This window comes from Drosophila sulfurigaster, chromosome X (assembly GCF_023558435.1).
Source record: "Drosophila sulfurigaster albostrigata strain 15112-1811.04 chromosome X, ASM2355843v2, whole genome shotgun sequence".
NCBI lineage: Eukaryota > Metazoa > Arthropoda > Insecta > Diptera > Drosophilidae > Drosophila > Drosophila sulfurigaster.
In genome coordinates this window covers 10,792,361-10,812,722 of record NC_084885.1, presented here as the reverse complement: position 1 = coordinate 10,812,722, position 20,362 = coordinate 10,792,361, and the positions used below count along the sequence as shown (strand labels likewise).

The 20,362-nt window shown below is 37.2% G+C and overlaps 2 protein-coding genes across 16 annotated transcripts in view; one reads left to right on the top strand and one right to left on the bottom strand.

The window, feature by feature from the left end:
- Window positions 1-836, top strand: part of LOC133848630 (E3 ubiquitin-protein ligase highwire) — a 63,598-nt gene extending 62,762 nt beyond the window's left edge. Inside the window, 1 exon segment of the mRNA XM_062284267.1 lies at window positions 22-836. Coding sequence (XP_062140251.1) covers window positions 22-505 — 484 coding nt within the window. The 3' untranslated portion in view covers window positions 506-836.
- Window positions 837-8,515: 7,679 nt separating this feature from the next.
- The window catches only part of LOC133847809 (potassium voltage-gated channel protein eag), an 80,856-nt gene continuing 69,009 nt past the window's right edge, over window positions 8,516-20,362 (bottom strand). For 8 of the 15 annotated variants that reach the window (XM_062283040.1, XM_062283045.1, XM_062283046.1 and 5 more), the window contains 8 exons: window positions 19,251-19,406; window positions 19,040-19,112; window positions 17,669-17,868; window positions 14,188-14,440; window positions 13,673-14,085; window positions 11,853-12,143; window positions 11,227-11,244; window positions 8,516-9,895 (listed from right to left, as the gene is read on the bottom strand). In XM_062283040.1, the coding sequence (XP_062139024.1) occupies window positions 8,657-9,895; window positions 11,227-11,244; window positions 11,853-12,143; window positions 13,673-14,085; window positions 14,188-14,440; window positions 17,669-17,868; window positions 19,040-19,112; window positions 19,251-19,406 (2,643 nt within the window). In that variant the 3' untranslated portion in view covers window positions 8,516-8,656. The remainder of the gene's footprint in view (window positions 9,896-11,226; window positions 11,245-11,852; window positions 12,144-13,672; window positions 14,086-14,187; window positions 14,441-17,668; window positions 17,869-19,039; window positions 19,113-19,250; window positions 19,407-20,362) is intronic. The other 7 variants (XM_062283044.1, XM_062283053.1, XM_062283047.1 and 4 more) reach the window with 4 other exon arrangements.

The window sequence follows — 20,362 nt, the reverse complement described above, 5'->3', positions numbered from 1 at the left end:
AAAAGAACGCATTCCTAACAGCATTAAGTACGAGGGTGTCGTCAAGGATACGGATAGCAAAGATGTCACCCAACTGGCCATGGATCGTTATGCGTATTACGTGTGCTTCAAGTGCCAGAAGGCATACTATGGCGGCGAGGCGCGTTGCGATGCTGAGATCGGTGAGAAATTCGATCCAGAGGAGCTCGTCTGCGGCGGCTGCTCGGATGTGGCCCGGGCACAAATGTGCCCCAAACATGGCACCGATTTCCTCGAGTACAAGTGTCGCTACTGCTGCTCGGTGGCCGTATTCTTTTGCTTTGGCACCACACACTTTTGCGACACGTGCCACGATGACTTTCAGCGTCTCACGAACATACCGAAGAACAAGTTGCCACAGTGTCCCGCCGGACCGAAGGCCAAGCAGCTGCTTGGAGACGAGTGTCCGCTGCATGTGATGCATCCCCCGACTGGTGAGGAGTTTGCCCTGGGCTGTGGCGTCTGTCGCAATGCGCAAACATTCTAGCAACTCCGTTTGAAATTGCATCTGCCGCTGCAGTTGCGAACCGATGACGAAGACGAGGAGGATGATGATGAAGCTGAGGAGAAGCAGCAGCAAGTAGAGGATGATGATGATGTCGTGGTGGAGGATGTGGAGACGCTGCGCAGTATTGGCGACGGCGCCGAGGGGCAACGTATGAACAATTAGAACAAACCCATAAAGAAACCCCCCTTCCCCCACATACTGACTATATATAAATACATATATATATAGCAAAGAATAGGCATCATGATAAATAAAATATGCTTACAATACAAATAATTGTAAATTAATGTTTTTTGTTCATCATTTTTTTTTATTGTCTTAATATAAATGTCATACGAGAGATGCAATTTTTAGCTATATGTGTACTTGACTATATGATTGTTTATTTATTTATTTATTTCTTTATATAATTCTAATTGTAATTGTAACTCTAATTGTAATTGTAATTGTAATCAATTAACTGCATTTTTTTTTGGGCGAGAGAACAAATCTCTTTTGTACACACATGCATAGTTAGCACACACACACGTCCACACTGGGATACACACCAACACACACACACACTCACATAACTTATTCTTAAGTAGGTTTGATATTCGGAAACGGAAATGGAAGCGAAAGCGAATGCGACAAAATGATAGGCAATGTTAGGATCTCATCAAGATGATTAATTATACGTAGATGTGAATTGATTGATAACATGAAATACTTTTAAAATGTATGAGAGAAATGAAAGTTTATGCAATTTGCAATATTATTTTTAATACTCACTAGAAACGACAACAAAATGAACCACAAAAGCAAATTCACTTTATTGTTTCGAAACCATGCGAAAAATAATGCAAATTATGCAGCAACCATGTAATAACTAAAATATATTTATTATAAATGTGGCAAAAGAGGAAATCAAAACACAAAAAAAAACACACACACGAACAAAAAAACAACCCCTAAAAAGCAAATGTAATTAAAATAAACAATAAACAACTAATTCAATTAAACTTACCTGTCGACTTATTGCACGGAAACAATTACCTTTTGGTGGGACTTTCAGTATCTTTTTTTTGGACGGAAAGCTACCTTTACAGCTTATAAATCACTTGAAATGGCGATTTCTACATCATTCGACAATCACATACATGAATTGCCAATCGCTATTAGAAATTCCATTTTATTTCAAATTCATATGCACAAAATAAGAGGTGAGAACGTTATGAACTTGTAGCACGACGTCTGAAAAGTTGCCGATCCTTTTTGATGTGATCATCATGATAATAACAAAGTTTCAGAATTTTGAGTCGGTCAAATAACATACTTTGCATACAAGTGGTTTAATTTATGAAAAGGTTTTCTTACTTTGTAGTAATTGAATTGATTGTGAAGCTGAATTAAAACCAACCATTGAATCATTGATAATAAACTAACAACTGTAGTTTAATGAAAGGCTATAACTCAGAGAAAGGTAAAAAAAGTTAAAGAATTTCGATTCAATTGTATTTTAATAAGGTTGCTATATAGATTATAGTATTTATAATTTATCTAACATTTTCGTAATTGACGTAAATGAATAGATCAAGTTCCTTATTAACCGAACTTACAGGATATAATCATATCGCAGATAATACTCGGACCTGAAATGATATTCCAATGAATTTGATTTTACTCAAATTACTGTTTTTCTATCAGTAGTTAAACTTCAAATTGTCCAAGAAGGAGTAGAAACAAGCTGTCTAACATTTTAGTGATTTACACAGAATTAATATGGAAATTAATGCCTTTCTTCAGATGCAAGTGAAATCCCATCCCCACAAAATAGAGAATACAAATAAAACGAGCTTAAAAACATATTTATTTTGTTATTGTATTTCTTTCATTCTTTTGTTTTGTTTTGCATTTTTGTTTTGTTTTTCTTTTTTTTTGTTTTTTCAAATCATTTCGTTTGCGACTTCTTCATATTCATTGCTCTGATAGATCAAATATCAATTTATTCTTCAGCTGCTTTTTCATCTTTTATAATATAGTTCTCATAATGAATGAATACGAGTAGTATTTTCACATTTTCTTACGCTTTTCTTCGGATTCTTCTTTAACATAGTCAAAGATTTATTAACATGAGTGTGTGTGTGTGTATATGTCTGTGTCTGTGTTTATGTTTGTGTGTGTGTGTGTTTTAATATCAATGCTAATGTCATAATAATTAATTTACTATACACATTAATTACAGCATTTATTAATTGATTTTTCTTTCAAATAAATTGTACAACTATGTCATATTGTTTTCATTTTATAAAGTTAATTTAATTATTTCCATTTTTTTGTGGTTTCTTTATTTTTTGTTAATTTTTTTTATTTGGTATATTTTATGGTATTTTCATCAGTTTGTTCATAAGTTCAGCGTCGAGGCAAATGCCCATTGTTCTGTCCAAGCATTTGTGGTATATAACCTATATATTTGTTTTATATAGTTTTGTAAATATGCATGGCTCTCTAAGTTGTAATTTATTAAATTTTCTCGTTTTTAATGTTAATTTTATAATTTGTATTTTTCGGGCGTAATACAACGGAAAAACACAATTAAATATATATATGAACGAACTATTTTGGAATGTATTATTTTTGGTTGGTACATACAATTATAAGTTGTTATTTATTTATTTTTTTGTTTGTTTTTGTTTTTGCTTTGTTTTTCTTTTGTTGTTGTCAGTAAGATTTGTAAATATTTACTAAATAGGCAGCTTTTTCATGTTCAAAAACAAAGGGCGTGTGTACGAAATCATTCTTGTTTATCATTATAGTAGTACATAGTTATTACGTTATTATGTTCGAGTTGTAATGTTCATACTCATTAATTGTTATTCAGATTATATTGTTGTATACACATCAATTATGCTCCTCAAATTTGGTGGAAAATGTTTAACATTGCTTTCATTTTGGTTTTCTCTTGGTATTTTGTAAAATTTTGGTTCTTTTTCGTCTAGAGGCTAGAATCTAGAGTCTAGAGCATAACGCTTAGTACTTTCATTGGTAGTTTTGTTTTCTTTTCTTTTTGTTTTCTTTTTTTTTGTTGTCATACCTTTGCAGAGATAGAAAATAGTATTCTTCAGATGTTCAGAGAAGACATACACATATGATGTATATATACATATATACATCTATTCCGTCTGTATGTCAGTTTAAATGCAAACTATTCTCTCAATATTTAATCTACGTTACTTTGATTACTGTATTTATACTATATGTAGATGTGATAGGAACAATTAGTCACAAACTTTGACTTTGACCAAATTTGCTTCAAATATTTTATTCAAGGATTCATCGGATCGAATTAATTGATATTCGGTATGTTGACTTTATTTTTGCTTCTTGACATGTCTCTACTAAACTCTAATTTCTGTTCAAATTGACGTCACTCTGCAGAGGTATTTACTCTTCGATGTACCGAAGACTGGGTTTCATTTATGTTTTAAGAATTTATTTTCTATTTTTTTTCGCATAAATGTAATAGTTTTTTCATTTCTTTGTTTTTTGTTAGTTTGCCAAAAGTGTTTGGTTTCTTTTTTTTTGCAGTGGGTATACAAAAAATGAGGCGTGTGTTTGGTATTTTTCTTCTTTTTTTTTTTTTTGAGTGTTTGTAAGGCTTTTGTATCTGTGTCTTGTATATATTCACATTGTTTAATTACAATTTATATCATTTTTAATAATTAAGTGGCGTATTTTTGGTATTTTGTTTAGTTAGTTATTATAGTAGTATTAATTATGTACCTTATTATTTTGCTTAGAAAAAAAATTCTGGCGTATAAAAGCTTCTAAAGTTTATTTTAATTTTCCTTGTTTTGTTTTTGTTTTTTTTTTGGTTTCTTGAAATTTTTTGTTGTGGATGTCTTGCTCAACTCTAAATTGATTTTTGTTTGTATGGGATTTCAGTTGGCGCTTCTAAGCGAATGAAGCTGCTATATCTATATATATGTATACATATATTGAGTGTATAGTGTATATATATATATATATAATATATACATTCGATCACTGGAGTAAATTCATCAAAGGTGATCGTATAATTGTTAGTATTTAATGAGTATTTCTTTTCCATTTAGCTACTTCGGATGAACCTGACAAAATATTTATGTGAATTTTGAGTGAGTTCGAGTTCGAGTTTGAGTTTGTTTTTGTTTGTTTTTTGTGTGTGAAATTCGCAATTCCTCGTATGTCTGGTGTATATATATATAAATATCTGTTCGGCCATTTTTTTTTTTTTTTTTTCCTTTTTTTTTGGTTTTAGTTTTTCGATTTTCTTCTTTTCATTTTTCAATATAAATTTTGACTAATTGTCGCACTGACTTAAAAATCGTAATTGCACCTTTCATAATTTGGTAAATTTTTGCTTTTCTTTACGTTGTAGTTAATAATTTCTATGTATTACTCATAAAATTTAAATATTTTCGTTTTGGTTTTCATTAAATTTTCTGGTTAGTTGTGTTCATTCATAAATGTATAAGGCTCTGTGTAGTTTAGCACTAAAATCTACAAAAGTAATTAACAAAAACAGACAAAAAAAAAACACAATATAAATATATTATCTATATATAATATGTAAGTAATATATTCCGCTGCGATTTATGAGCTTGGAAGCGGAGGAGCGAGTGGGCTAAACAATTCACAATTTTATTATAATATCATTATTGATTCGTAGTTTATTGGTATTTGTTTTTGTTTTTGTTTTTTTTTGTTATCCCAATCAAAAAGTCAGTTGAACGAATAGTTGAAAACTATATTACAGTTAACTCTAGTACCGCTATTCCTATCGATAATACTATATATCGCATATGCATGGTATATGCTAAATATATAGTATATGTATGTATATTAATTTGCTTTTATACTAACTTTGTTGAGTCATTCGTTTTGCCATTTGACCAGTGCGACTTACGCCATATAACGATAATGTAATATATGTATATAAAAAAAAAACTATTAATTTTTAACTATTTATGTACAAATGAGTTTGTTTCTAGTATTTTTTGGATTTTCGTTTAGTTGTTTTGCATTAATAATTAATTAATTTAAATTGTCTAAACATATGCAACAAATTTGTCATTATCATCGAAACTTTGAAGTTAATTATATGTATGTGTGTATACGGAATATATATATTTACCATATGTGTGTTTGCTTGTGTGAGTGTATATATGTATTTATGTATGTATGTATGTAGAGTTGAAGTCATGTTTTAATACCACTGAATTGAATTGCTTTTCGATTGAGTTTTTATGGTGCTGCTGCGTTGTCAAACGGAAATCAGAGCTATAACAAGGATTTTGCGCTAATTTGTAAGCCAGACTAAAGGTACAACTAAAGTCTAGAACTAAAACTAGATAAATAACAACTTTGTAGTCCCCAAAACATAGACTCTAGACTAAGTTTCGATTTTGGGAAGACAATATATGTAACATATGTATGTAATTTGTATGTAAATAGTTCGTATTGCTTTAATAGTTTTTGGTTTTCGTTTTTTATTTTTTTTGTGTTTTTGTTTTTTGATTTTTTATTTGTTTTTGCCTTGTAGTTGTGAATGTGTGGGGACTTTGATCTATACTGTGATCTTAACTGATCTTTAATAAGGTAAAACAAACTAATTGGAATAGATCTAGGTGTTTAAATATATAAGAATGCTATAAATGTATTCTATCGTTCAAGTGGGGGGAAATTAGCTGCAAGCGACGACTTAAATGTAATGAAACCTTTGCGATATTATTCCCATAGATGGCGCCAGTTAATGTCTTTGTGTACTGTACAATGTACATGAGTGTGTGTGTGTATGTTTTATATTATACTAACTGTTATATTTCATAATTATTTTGCATTCTTTTGTAACAATAAACTATATGCAAGTGCAAGCCTTTTTCATATTTAATGCGAGCCTAAACAATATATTCATAAATTAATATTTAGTTTTTCATTTGCTTTTATCACAAAGTATGTTTGTGTATGTGTGTGTGTAAGGAGTGTGTTCGTGTGAGTGTGTGGGGTGTTAAACAATTGGAATTGGAATTGGAATTTGAAAATTGTATTGTAAATAACATTGCACAATTTATACTCGTATTTAGTTCATTCATTTATCGTATCGCAATAAAACTCTTTTCTTATTTACAAAAGGTTTTCTCATTCGCCATATTCTTTACTTTCCCTATGTATTATGTATGTGTGAATGTATAATATATAATAAGTATGTATACATATGTACAAATTATTATTAACCATTTGTCATTTCTATTTAACTGCAGTTTTCATATCAATTGTGTTTTTTATATCGATTGTCCTTTCATTTTGCGGCAATATGTTTTGTGTCTTTTGCCTCGTGTGTTGTTTTTGTTGTTGTGGTTGTTGTTGTTGTTTTTTTGTTCGTTTTGTTGTGGCTGGGATTTTCGTATAGTTTTCTAGTAGTATTCTGCTCTTCTCTGCTTCTTTGTCTTTATTACTGTTAGTCAGTTTGTTTGTTCACTTAGGGATTAAAGAGTGCTCAAGCCATACCATACTTGTATGCAACTACACATGTAAGTATGTGTGTTAGGACGGGTATTATGCATTGTATATACACCAACTACATATACTATGTATTTAGGCCCCATTCGATTTGATTTTGCACTAAAAGCTAGCACAGCTGCAAGTTTTGTGAACGGAACATGTACTACGCTTTATACACACATACATGCTTATGTATGCGTGCGTGTGTGTGTTTGTGTGTGTGGGTGTATGAGAAAAGATACTAATTATGGACACACTGCTAACTAACTCAACAGTTGCACAACTGTTTGAAAATCAATCACATACCAACTCTATAAATCCACAAGTATTGGCAAGGCGAATTTGCATTGCCAACCACATGCAAAAAGATCAACTATTTGCAACTGGCAGCAGTCGCGTTGCCAACCACATAAAAAAGAAGATGGCGATCGCACAGCGGTCACACTGCGGTCACACTGCTCCTGCCGAACATTCTAAGCTGACCAGTTGGTCAAGTGTTTTTAACGGCGACGAAATAAAGTGCAACGAAAATGTAAAGAAAATAATAATAATAGTTGTGGTCGTGGACTATTGGACACGAAGGTGAGTTGCCAATTACTACAACTGTTATTATGATCATTGTTTGCAACTGGTAATTGAAAAAATGTAAGAGCTTAACACATGTACATATGTGTGTATGTATTGCCTGTGTGTGTGTGTGTGTGTCTTGTGGTATCTGGTTTAGAGCTTGCGACAATAATTCTGCTATGTACAACTGATTGGGCCTGGTTTTGCCTCCATTAGCGTTTATCACAAAAATATTAATGTATATGTATAGTATATATAGTATAGTATAATATAGTTTAGTTTATATATAACTAGTTAGTTTGTCGCCGTCCAAGTCGTCGTCGTCGTCGTCGCAGATGTCGTCATTCTCGTCTTGGTCAACTACAATACTCGTATTTTTGTAATTGTTTCGTATATAAAGGTAAATAATTGCAGTAAATGTAGCAAATTCGTAAGCAATATGCTTTGCCTTAAAATACACACAATATCATAATTATGAATCCTTAGCATCCATCAAAAACATACTTCAAAGAGAGAAAGAGAAAGAGAGAGAGAGAGCGAGTGAAAGAGAGTAGCAAAAACATTGCCTGTATGGTGGGCAGGGGTAAGGGGGGCTAAAGGAGCTTAAGTGCACGCGTTACTTCAAGGAGTGTGTGTGTGTGTGTGTGTGTGTTGAGCGAGGTAGAGTGAAAAAGAGGCGGGCTTAGGCATGATACAAAAAGGAGAGAGAAAGAAAGAGAGAGAGAGAGAGAGATAGGTAGATAGAGAGAAAGACACCTACGAACGAACAGAGATCGTATGTGTATCTAAAATTAGTTGCAGTTGTAGTTATGCAGGCATATGTCCCTATATAGTAATAGTTATATTATCATAGTATCCATTAGTTACAAGTTACAAGTTACAAGTTACAAGTTACAAGTTACAAGTTACAGTTACAGTTAGAGACTAGGACTAGCTAAGCGTATGCGTAGGCAAACTCAGAAGAATGGCCACGATTGCGGCTCAGTTTTATTGCTCGAAGCTGCTGCTATCCGCCGACTGATGGCGCACCAAAATCTTTGGCTAGAGAAACTCCCGTTTCACGCTGCTGCGACCGCTGCCGGTCGGTGTTGTTGCCGCGCTCGTTGTTGTTGTCGTCGGCGTTCCCGCTCCTGTTGCTGCTGGCGGCGGCGTCGTCGCCGTTGCCGTGGGCGATGTCACGCTGACGCTTGACGGAAGCTGCTGTGCTGCTGTAAACTCCTCCTCGAGCAGACGCAGATGTAACAATTCGGCAGCAGCCACCGAACTGGTTGTGGCTGCCACCGTGGCAGCTGATGAGGCTGAGACTGAGGCTGGGACTGAGGCTGACGCTGTCGAGCTTGTCGTACCAGATCCAGTTGCGGTTGCAGATCCAACAGCTCCTCCGCCAGCCACTGTGGCCGTTGGCGTCGCGTGTGTCTGCTTAGGAGGCGCCGGTGCTTTCCTGCTCTTCGAGCGTCGCTTTTTGAGCATCAGCGGCCCCAGGCCGTTGCCTCCCGCGCTCGACACAACTTGGACACTTGGATTTAGTAGACCGCTGGCAGCGCCAGCTCCACTTGCACTTGTCGCTCCTGTTCCTGATGCTCCTGTTGCTGTTCCTGGTGTGGCTGCTGTCGGCGATGAGATGGTTATCACAGTGTCCACGGGCGTTGTGATCGCAGGCGCAGGTGTTGTTGTCGGCGTGCCAGCTGCCATGATGATCCCAGCAGCTGCTACGCCGCCGCCGCCCGCACCGCAACCCGCACAGATCTCGTCGCCAGGCGTTGTCTGGCCGCTGCTATCGACCTGCGGCGCCAGCCGCTTGACCAGCTCACCCAGCAGATCCTCAATGCGGCCAATGCGCTGCTGCATGCGCTGCAACTCCAGCCGCACATCCACCTTCATGTCCAGCACGGTGGCAATGAGATCGCGCTGTGCCAGCGTGGGCGGCGTCTCACGCAGCCCCGTATCATACGTGTCCGATGTGGTTGCCCTCGAGCTGGCCATCTCGATTTGCCGCTCCCGTTCCAATGCCAAATTTCGTTCCTTTCCTGCACTCCCGCTTCCGCTTCCGATCCCGGCTCCCGTCCCCGTCTGTGCCGTGGCACCAACCACAGCAACCGAAGTGCCAGGCGTTGTGGCCGCTGTCGCATTTGGCGCCGCATTCGATGAGGCGCCCCCATCGATGACCACACGACTGTCGCGGCTGGGGGGCGAGGAGTCCACCTCGCCACCCTCGTCAATGGTGTCCTGGCGGGCGAGAGTCGCCTGGCTTGCCTGCAGCTTGGGCGCCTTGGGAAATACCTGAACGGGTGACGTTTAATGGACGCATAGCAGGCGCAATGCAGAGAGGCATAGGCAGAGGCAGAGGCAGACAGGTGGATAGATTTGACAGGTTGACAGATTGACAGATTGAAGTTTTTGATGTGACAGACAGATCGTTCGATCGATGACGATGACGATTGCGATTGCGATTGCGATGACGGGTTAATATTATTATTATGGCAGGTTCAGATTGAGGTTCAGTTTTGAGGTTCGGTTGGAGGTTCAGTTTGAGGTTCAGGTTCGGGGTTCATTCGTTCAAGTTTTTGTAGGGAACAGGAGAAAAGTGAGAAAAGTGTTTGAGTTTTCGATTTAAGGTTATGTTTGGTTAATTTGTTGTTGTTGGTTAAATATAAATATATAGTTTGTTGTTGCGCATTCATTCATTGATTGTTTTGTTGTTGTAATTGTGGTTGTAGTTGTTGTTGTTTGTTGTTGTTGTTGATTGCAAAAGTTAGATAAAGGTGATAAGAATTGTGCAGTAAGTTTGATTTCCAATCGGGTTTCATTTGTTTTTGTTTTTGTTTTTAGCAAGTGGCGCGCCATTTTGAGCGAAATTTTGTTCGGCATCCAATACAGAATCGAATTCAAGTTGTTGTTTGTAGTTTGTTGTTTGCAGTTTTGTAGTTTTATAGTTTTATAGTTTGTAGTAGCAAGGCAAGCAATGTTTTTGTTTCAAGTTGTTGATTGTGGTTGTTGTTGTAGTTGTTGTTGATTTTATACAAGAGAAAAGTGGTGAACGATAAACGAAAAGAATAGAAACATGTCAATCGATTTCAAGTCATCGCAAAAAAACTCTAATAGAACTCGCAGTAAAACTATCGTGTTTTATTATGGTGCATTATCATGTGAATTGATCACAAACTCAAACACACACACACACGTGTGTATGTGTGTGAGTGTGTGCAACTACACATCAATATTTTAAGGGCAGCGGGGGCGGGTTTTGTTTTAGCAGCAACAGCAACAGCGCGCTAATTTTTAAGTTCAACTAGTTAAAATTGGCAGAACGGCGATGCATCGATAACAACGGCATTGCATTGTAAATGAATAGATGAATTGATCGAGCTGCGTGTTATCGATATGCACTATACTATCGTTAACTATCGCATGCATCGCTGTCCTTGGCTAATTTGAATGCCGAACGTGTTTTGAGTGTGTTTTGAGTGCTTGCTACCGGTAGCAATACAATAAAAAACTATTCAACTTTTGTTGAGTGTGTGGGTGTGGGTGTGTGTGTGTGTGAGAGTGTTGTTGTTGTGGGCAACTAAATAAATTATTAGCAGATAAACAAATGATCTAGAATAACTTACTTTGCTTAATTGTAAATGCTTTATTGACAGATTATCGCATTGTTTATTATGAACGTAAAAGTCGACAACAAATTCGTAATTCGAAAAATGAAAGCAAAATGGCGAAGACAGTTTGGCATCGAGTAGAAGAAAAAACAAAACGAAATCGGTAAAGAAGACGAAGGTGAGCATTAACAGTTTTGTCTGCATTGTTAGTATTGTTTGTTAATTCATGAAATCCAAATTTAACAAAAAGGAAAAAAAAGAAGAGAACACAAATCATGTGACAAAAATCTTTACAAGAACTCGCTGTTCATATTTATAGTTATAAAATTTAAAGTGATTAAGAATTATTCAAGTTTTTTTTTTTATAGTATCATACACGATCTTGTCGTTGTCCATTCAATTGGAATTTGCAAGTGATCAAAAGAGAATTGTTGAGATTATTGGAAAAAAAAAGTTTCTTGTATTGGTTTTTGCTGCTTGCTAATGATGCATTCCAATTCTTTTTTTTTTCTTTTTTGTTGTTTGTTTGTTGGTTAGTTTAGTATTTGTTGTTAGATGTTGTTTGTTAGATTGATATGTTGTAGTTAGTATATATAGTATTTTGCGTTGTATTCATATTGGTTAATGGTACGAGTAATTACTTTATTGCCTTGTCCACCATTGCTACTCGAAGTACTACTCTGCCTCGCTTGGGCAGTGCTCTCACGCAGACTTTCGCGGGCGCTCAAACTTCTCGAGACGGCTACCTTGGCGCTAGTATCGCTAGCTGAATCGACACTTGAACTGCCCAGAAGGCGTCCCCATTTGCTAGCACGGGTACTACGTGCAGATGGTGGACCCGATGAGGGCGAGGGTGATGGCGATGGTGAGGGTACGGCGGCGGTTGTTAGGATGCGTGAGTCCTCGGTTAATGTTAGTTTAGCAGGTAGCTTCTTGGATAGGTTGTTTTCGATTTCGATTTTCGATTTCGATTTTGTTTGTGGTTTTAGGTTATTATTTGAGTTCAACGAGCAAATTGGAGTTTAAACCAATTAGATTACATTTTGTGTTTGGCGAGCAGGTTATGAAGAAAGAGAGAGAGAGAGAGAAATAGAAAGAGAAAAGAGTAGCGTGTGTGCGGAGACGGAAAGATAGAGAGAGACAATCGGAGTCGGATTCGGATTCGGAGTTGGTATAAGGAATGTTTGAGTAAGAATTTGTGTGGGAGGCAGTTTTGGTATGTATGTAAAAAGTGTGTTGGCAAACAGGTGTGAGTGTGTGAGATTGTTGACGAGGGGGAAAAGGGAAAGATAATGTACAAATTTTTCGTTAGTAATTTTGTTGAGTCATATATTTTCAATTCAGCCAAATTCGACAAACAAATAAGAAAAACACATTTGATAAGCCAACGTAACGAAAAACAGTACAGTTAAACAACGAGTACACAGAGTGAGAAACAGAGAGAGAAAGAGAGAGAGCGAGAGCGAGAACGGGAAGAGTGTGTGTTCAAGTGTTGGTAAATGCATGTGGGAAGCGAAACGGAAGAAAACATTGAGCATGTGTGTGTGTGTGTGTGTGTGAGAGAGAGAGATAGATATTATTGTTATGCATATTGATGTTGACAGTTAGAGCGTAAGCATGTTAAAGGAAGACAAAGAAAGATATACAACGAGCATAAGTCACTTTGTATCGTATGCATATTGTTGATTAGTATAGAACAATAACAATAACGGTATAATTAGAATACTGCATATGTACAGTACAGTACAGTAGAGTTAATGGTTAACAGTTAACGGTTAATTATTTGGTTAGTTGGTAACATTGTAACGAACGCTTAACCGTGCCAGCTTGGCCACATGGCCCAACAAACCTGAGCTGTGGCTGTGGCTGAGCTGTGTGTGGATTAATAACGATAACTAACTGCTTCATCGAGGAAAACAAACAAAAACACAGGTAACGTTAGTTCAATTACTCTTGATTAACGATTAATGTGGCTGGTATCAACTAAAATCAAAATACAAACACGCACACATATTCAGCACATACATATATTGTACTAAACTTAAGTACACACATACACATATACACTTACACGCTGTGAAATCAAATGGCATGAGAACAGAAAACAGAAACGAGTAAGGAACAGAAGAAAAAATATAAATAATCATAAAACAATCGATCGATCGATCGATAGGCATTGTGTGATGCCAATCGAAACGATGAAAAGAAACGAAAATGAACAAAAAGTTGCCACATCAAACACACACACAGACATAAGCATTACATAAACGGCAAACGATTAACGTTTAACGGTAAACAGAAACAGAAACAGAATCAGCGAACATGATAACGATAACGATAACGATAACGATAACGATAACAAAAATGAAGCAAGCGCAATGAGCCAGCTTTTTGGAAATGGAACACAAAACACAAAACAAAATAACGTCAATACAGAAACGATTGTGAATGAAACACTAACCTTGGTACGCTCCACCTCGCCGTCGCCTTTCTCGACATCACTTTGGCCAGAGCCTACGAGCTCCTTGCTGCCCGCCTGGACTTGCGGCGTCCGTCGGAACTTGGAGAAGATCTTGCGAACGAGATGATCCTGATTCTGGGGCAATTGCGGCTCGTTCTTACGCCGTTCGGCCAATTCTTTTTCGCGCTTCACATCGGCCACCTTGCGAAAAATCAGTCGATGTCTGAGATTGTAGGTGAGCACCAGATTGCGTGCAAAGCTATTCGCAAATGCCGAATAGAAATCGAGGACTTCGAGCAATTTATCACGTTTGATGGCATGCAAATCACAATAGGTCAGGGCACGCACATTGGCGGCACTCTGGCCCACGGCCGAGTCCTTCCAGAATTGATCGCCGAAGACGTCGCCTTTGCCTATATTTTGTTATTATTTCGGTTTGCGGAACAAAAAACATACGAATGTGTCTGTATTCTGTATTCAGCAAAAAGGTTGAGAGATGTGCATTAAAGACTTACCCAATATTGCCACAACCTCGTCATCCTGTATAACCTCCAGACTGCCGGTGACTATGAAGCAGAGGCTATCGATGCTCTCGCCGGTGTGATAGAGCAGATCCCCCGGCGCCGAATGGGACATCATAAAGTGCATGGCTAATGCGCGCAGACAACCATCCGAGGCCAGACGAAATGCTGGATGCTCGTTAAATACTTTGCGATTTAGATGAACACATATGTCAGCCTTCATATCTTTCGGACAATAGTTTAGTACCTGCGAATTGTGAATGAGTTGCGAGTTGCGAGTTGCCCAGTTTTCTTTCCTTTTTGTTTTTGCTTCTTGATTTTTTGCATTTGCATTTTGTTGCTCTTTCAATTTATCAATTTGTTTTCTCGTTTTTTTTCTAGTTGTTGTTTTTGTTTTTCTTTTTGATCAAGAACCAAGCAAATCCCGCAAAGCACGCTTAACCCGTAATAACGCCCACTCGATAGATAACCTTTTTTTTTTGTGTGTGTGTGTGTGTGTATGTGTGTGTGTGTGTATGTTTGAGTGAGTGTGAGTGAGAGTGTAACCATCGGGTTATGGTTACGGTTACTGTTACACAGGGTGGTTCTTGTTTCGAAACTTCGCCACACATAAAAACAAATGAAGTGCTAGCTTATGGACAAGTACGGACATTGACATACAGCTTGTGGACTCGCCTTCATACTAGATAGATTATAGATAATGGCCAGACACACACACACACACACACAGAGTACATACTGACACACACACACACAAACATCACACACACACACACTAAAACACATACAACATTGAACAGTGTACAAAAGACCTGCAACTTGTGTTTCTGGGCTTCTGCTTTGACTTGTCTGTGTGCGTGTGCGTGTGTGTGTGTGTGTAAAGTGTACTGTTTGTGTGTGTGTATAAGTGTGTGTGTGGGGTCAGGCTGCCTCAAGACGCACACCTTTTTCGACCGGGGGCTCTTAATGTCAACTATTATGATAGTTCACTTGGAACTGAAACTGAAACAGGAGCTGCCTGAGACACTTCTGGTTATCTATCTTGCATTCTTTTTCCTTCTTTTGTTTCCTTTTTTGGCCTTTATTTATTTATACCCTTGCAGATGTTAAGCGGGCATGTCAGCACCCTTAATAATAAATGCATGAACTACGCTTGATACAACTTATCCTAACTAAATAAAGTTTGACACCGTTTGACTGAACTCTGAAATATTGATGGCATCATTGATGGGACTTGTAGTGAACAAAAATATTGCATTTTTATCAAAAGTATAGAATATACTTTTCATTTAAAATATTTAAATTGGAAATTCTTAACTTGAAATTCGAATAACATTCAATTTGTTATATGCAATAGATGCCAACAAAATGCAAGGGTATCTAAACTTCGATGTGCCGAAGTTTGGTAAGTTCCTAGCTCCTGGTACCTTCCTGATGGATGGTTGGTTAGTTGGTTAGTTGGTTGGTTGGCTGGATGGATGGATAGATGGATGGATGGATGGTCGGTTGGTTCATTGTTTATTGTTCTTTTGTACTTTTGTTATTGTTTCGAATTGCGGCACAAACTACAGTCAACGAAATAGGTATAAAGGTCAGTTATACATTTGCTTATTTGCACTGGCAAATTTTGTGAAATTGTATTCATATTCATGTTAGCTTGTTGCTTTAACTTGATTCGTTATTTGTTTTAAACCAAACATATTCAATTGCATTTGATTGGCACACACGACCGCCTCCGCCTCGCCCCCCTGATAAAGGGGTTTGTTTATTGAAGGGGTCGCTGGGATGGTGACAATTTTATTTGCTTTTTGCTTTTGGTTTAAAGTTCATCTAAAGGCATGAATTTGACGGACGCTTTTCGTTTTGGCACGGATTTATCTCATGCGCACATCGAATGAAAATAAGAATGGAATGAATCAGAGAATAGTTTTTTGTATTTTTGATTTTTGTTGTAATTTTGTTGATTAGCAGATTTTGATTATTAATAATTGTGCGACATCAAATGCCAGAGACACATATTGTTGAACATACACAGCTTACCTCGACCTCGACCTCGACCTCGACCTCGACCTTGATTTTGGGGTTCGACTTAGTATTAACACTTGATTCTCAATATATATGTTATGTATATATTTATATAGTACACATTGCTAGTTGTAATATTTGGTAAATCGTTAACTACTTTTTAAGATAAGGTGGGAACCTACACTCATGTCGACGACGTTAAGTGTTTCGTATTTGAATTAAGTTCTAATGTTTTGCTTACACAGATACGAAGAAGCAGAAGATTTAACAAAACAATTCAAAAACAAAGTAAATAGTGGCATATAAAAAAACAGCTAAAAACACAGCAAAAAACACAGCGAGAATAGCGAAGCAAGAGCAGCGAACGAACGAGTTGCGAGCGGCAAAATGGCAATGGCAAAAACGCTTTTGTCATTTTCATTTTTGGGTGGAAAAATACTTGAGAAATGTGAAGAGCTTTGCTGTACTATAGTTTGTGTCTGTCTATGTATGTGTATGTGTGTGTGTGTTTTTTGTTGTTTTGTGTTTGTATGTGTTAGTTTGTGCGTGTGCGTGTATATGTGTGTGTGTGTGAGCGTAAAAGCCTTGGTCTTTAAGTACAGGAACTATGTACATATGTGTGTATGTGCCTGAGACCAGCTCTATTGGCACTTGAAAGTTAGTGAGAGTGAAGAGAGCTGATGAGTGTGTGTGTGTGTGAAAGAGCGAGAGAATGAAAAAATTGTTAGCAGATGATAGTTGTAATGCGGACAATTACACCAAAGTCAAACGAAATGCAACGAATGTAACGAGTAACGAGTGGCGAGTGGGCCTAATAACGAGTGTGAAACTTACTTGATGATGTTCTCGATAGTATTGTGAAAATTTTGTAAACATAAAGTATGTACATTTGTTGTTCGGTTACACACTCGGAAATTATCGAGTAGCGAATAACTTACTTGATTCAACGATTAAATATGTAACGAGTAGCGAGTAACCAAATAACTTACTTGATGCATAACAATAGGAATAACACAAAAATTATGTACATTTAAAGCGCAGCAAGTAGCTTTTTGAGACGAATAACTTACTTGATGCATTCAATCGATAAATGATTTGTAAATTCAACAAACAACTCGTTTCGCATAATAACTGAACCTATTTTGAATGCATAATGTGAACGAGTTGAGAGTTATGGACAGATAATGCTGGAATGAATAAAGCTGGCACAAAATTGTTCTACAAGCACGCTGGCAAATGAGAAAGCCAGGCATTAAAACAAATACGATACAATACACATTTGTCGCTATACTACAATGCAACGTTTTTGGTTTTTTTCTTTGTATGTTAACTACTCGTTGTTTTCCAACGAGTCGACGACATCTTCTTCTGCTTAGGTTCTCTCCATCGAAATAGTGCCACGGTTATTTGTAAGGTTTGCTTTTGCCGGAAACGCTTTTTGTGAACTCACCTTCTCGGTGTCGAGACCCTTGGTCATGGCCCACGTAGAGACAACATAGTCCATGACGCGTTCGCTCAGCGCCTTGGGCACCTCGTGCAGTTTCATAAACTCCCTCACATTGTTCAGCATGTCATGATACTTGGCGGTGGCCGAAGTCATTTGTTGTATGATCGTTGTCACATGACCGAAGATCGTTGCGTACAGCAGAGCTGTAGTTGATGTTGATATTGGTTTTGGTGTTGGAGAGGAAGAAAGAATTTGGCATTGAAAATAAGAGGAAACGAAATGTGTTGCCCCGCCCCCTTAAGACAAGGGGAAATGGCAAAAGACTCGTTGACACTTAAGACACTCAGCTATAGCGAGACAGCTACTCGTTATGTAAATACATATGAATATGTTATGTATGCATGTATGTACGTATGTATGTCTGTGTGTGAGTGGAGTGAGTAACGCTTACAATATGTAGAATCATTTGCTACAATGTCGTTGAAGAATGACACGCCGCAGGCGCGCAGCTAGAACATTAATAAATGCATCGAATTGGACGAGCGACAATCAATAGAGAGAGATAGAGAGAGAGAGAGTTAGCGAAAGAGTGAGATAGAGCTTGTGAACGAGTTAGAGAGCGTGAAGATGGACAAGCGACATTTGTAGACATTACGCGAACGCACCAAGTTAACTTCAGGCAATCGATGCCCAGTTCAATGGGTTGATGGGGCGTATGCGCAATATGCTTATGCAGCGTGTCCGTTGTCTCTAAAAATGAATCGAATGCACTTGTCTGAACTGATTTTTTTTAGGGGTTGGGAGGCGGGGGTTTATCTGTCTGATAATAACACCGATAACAACGACAACGAAACGATAACGATAACAATAACAGAGGGAAACAAAAACGATAACAAAACGAAAGTAAAGAAAAGGAAACAGAACGAAACGAAAGTAAGAGGTTGAGAGAAACGGAATGCAAACTCACACATGGCGACGAATTGTGCAACTATAAAACCGGTTTAATTAGATTGGCTTACGAAAAGAACACAATGTGATTAACTTGACTTGGTATATAGACTTGCGGTTAATTTGTTCGTGTGATCTGAGAGAGTTAGTTGTTGTTTTTTTTCGCTTTATTCTTAATCAAAAGGTGGGAGGGATGACTGAGGGAATCTATGAATGGCATTTGGTATCATTTTGTTTGTTGGCTACACCAATTGCAGCAGTTATTAGTTCTAGCGGCGCTAAGTGTGTCTAGCCTTTAAATGGTACAGCGAGCTGAGCTTTGAAATTTAAAAGCATTGCACGTGTTTTCGATTTGGTTTTTTTTTTTTCTTTGGTTTGCTGGGGGGAAATTTGGACGCGGCAACGGAACGTGTTTGGACACAGCACCTGCAATGATCATCATGCAGATGGTGAACACCTTCTCGTTGTCTGTCTCCGCTGCAACATTGCCGAAGCCCACCTAGAGAAAGACATACAAAAAAACGAGAGAGAGAGAGAGAGAGAGAGAGGGAGGGAGGGGAGAACGAGACACAGAAAGAAAAAGAGAGAGAGAAAGAGAGAGAGTGTTATGGTTTTGCTCAGCTGGACGAATACTTACCGAAGTCATGCAGGTCATGGTGAAGTACAAAGCTGTCACATACATGCTCTTTCTCGATGGACCGTTGACGAGCTCGGGGCCCGTATCGTTGCTCCAGATATACGAATACGGCGATTGCGTCACATTCGCCAGTTTCCACAGCCAGCTGTATTGAATCTGCAAGTGATGTGATTGGCATGAGTCAATTTTAGCACCGATATACTCGTAAAGTAATTAATTAGTGTTGGAATTAACTGAACAAGTTCACCCTTATTCTTATGTTTTGTTCACTTTTCATTTATGGTTCACGCGTGTTCATTTGATCAGACTCTATTCATAAATGAGCGAAAAAGAGGAAACAATTATGTATATTCATTAAAATTCATTACTGCCTTAGTTCACTTTCTTTGGTTTTCTTAGTTCTTAACTTATTAGCTTTTGATCTTGAATTTGTGCTTTTTCTTTTAATCAGTCTTTCTATATGGTGTCGTTTCGTTCATGAACGAGCGAGAAAAAGGGAACTACTATATTCAGTAATATGAAAGAACTGAATAAGTTCACCCTCATCATTTTTCTTTTTGGTTTAGTTCTATTTTGTTTCATAGTTTATTGATCTTTACTTTTGATCTTTAGTTCGAAATTTCGATCATAAGTTTTTCTCTTCATCATTTTATTAGATTTTTTTTGGCTTGCTCAAACAATGAACAATGAACATTTATCGCACAATTAAACTTAGTAAGTTGACCTTCTTTTTTTGTTAGTTTGATTCCATTTTGTTCTTTAGTTCGATTTTGTATAGTTTTTTATATTTCTGGACTTTCTAATTGTTTATTTGATTGCACTTTCCATTGTTGTGCTGGTTATTAAAGTAACGAAGAAATAAAATACAAATATATTCTTATAGATATATTCAGTTGAATAAGTTCCCCTTCATCGTTCTTTTCAAATTTGTTCCATTTTTTTTTTGTTCCTGTTCAGTTATTCACTTTAGATCTTTAGTTCGTTATTTTTCTCTATTGCTATTTGTTGGTTTGTGCTTTACTATTTACGATCTACTTTGTCAGTCGATTTGTGTTATTAACATTCTGTAAAGTAAATCCCTAGATGTGGCATAAACATTGCATTGTTGAATA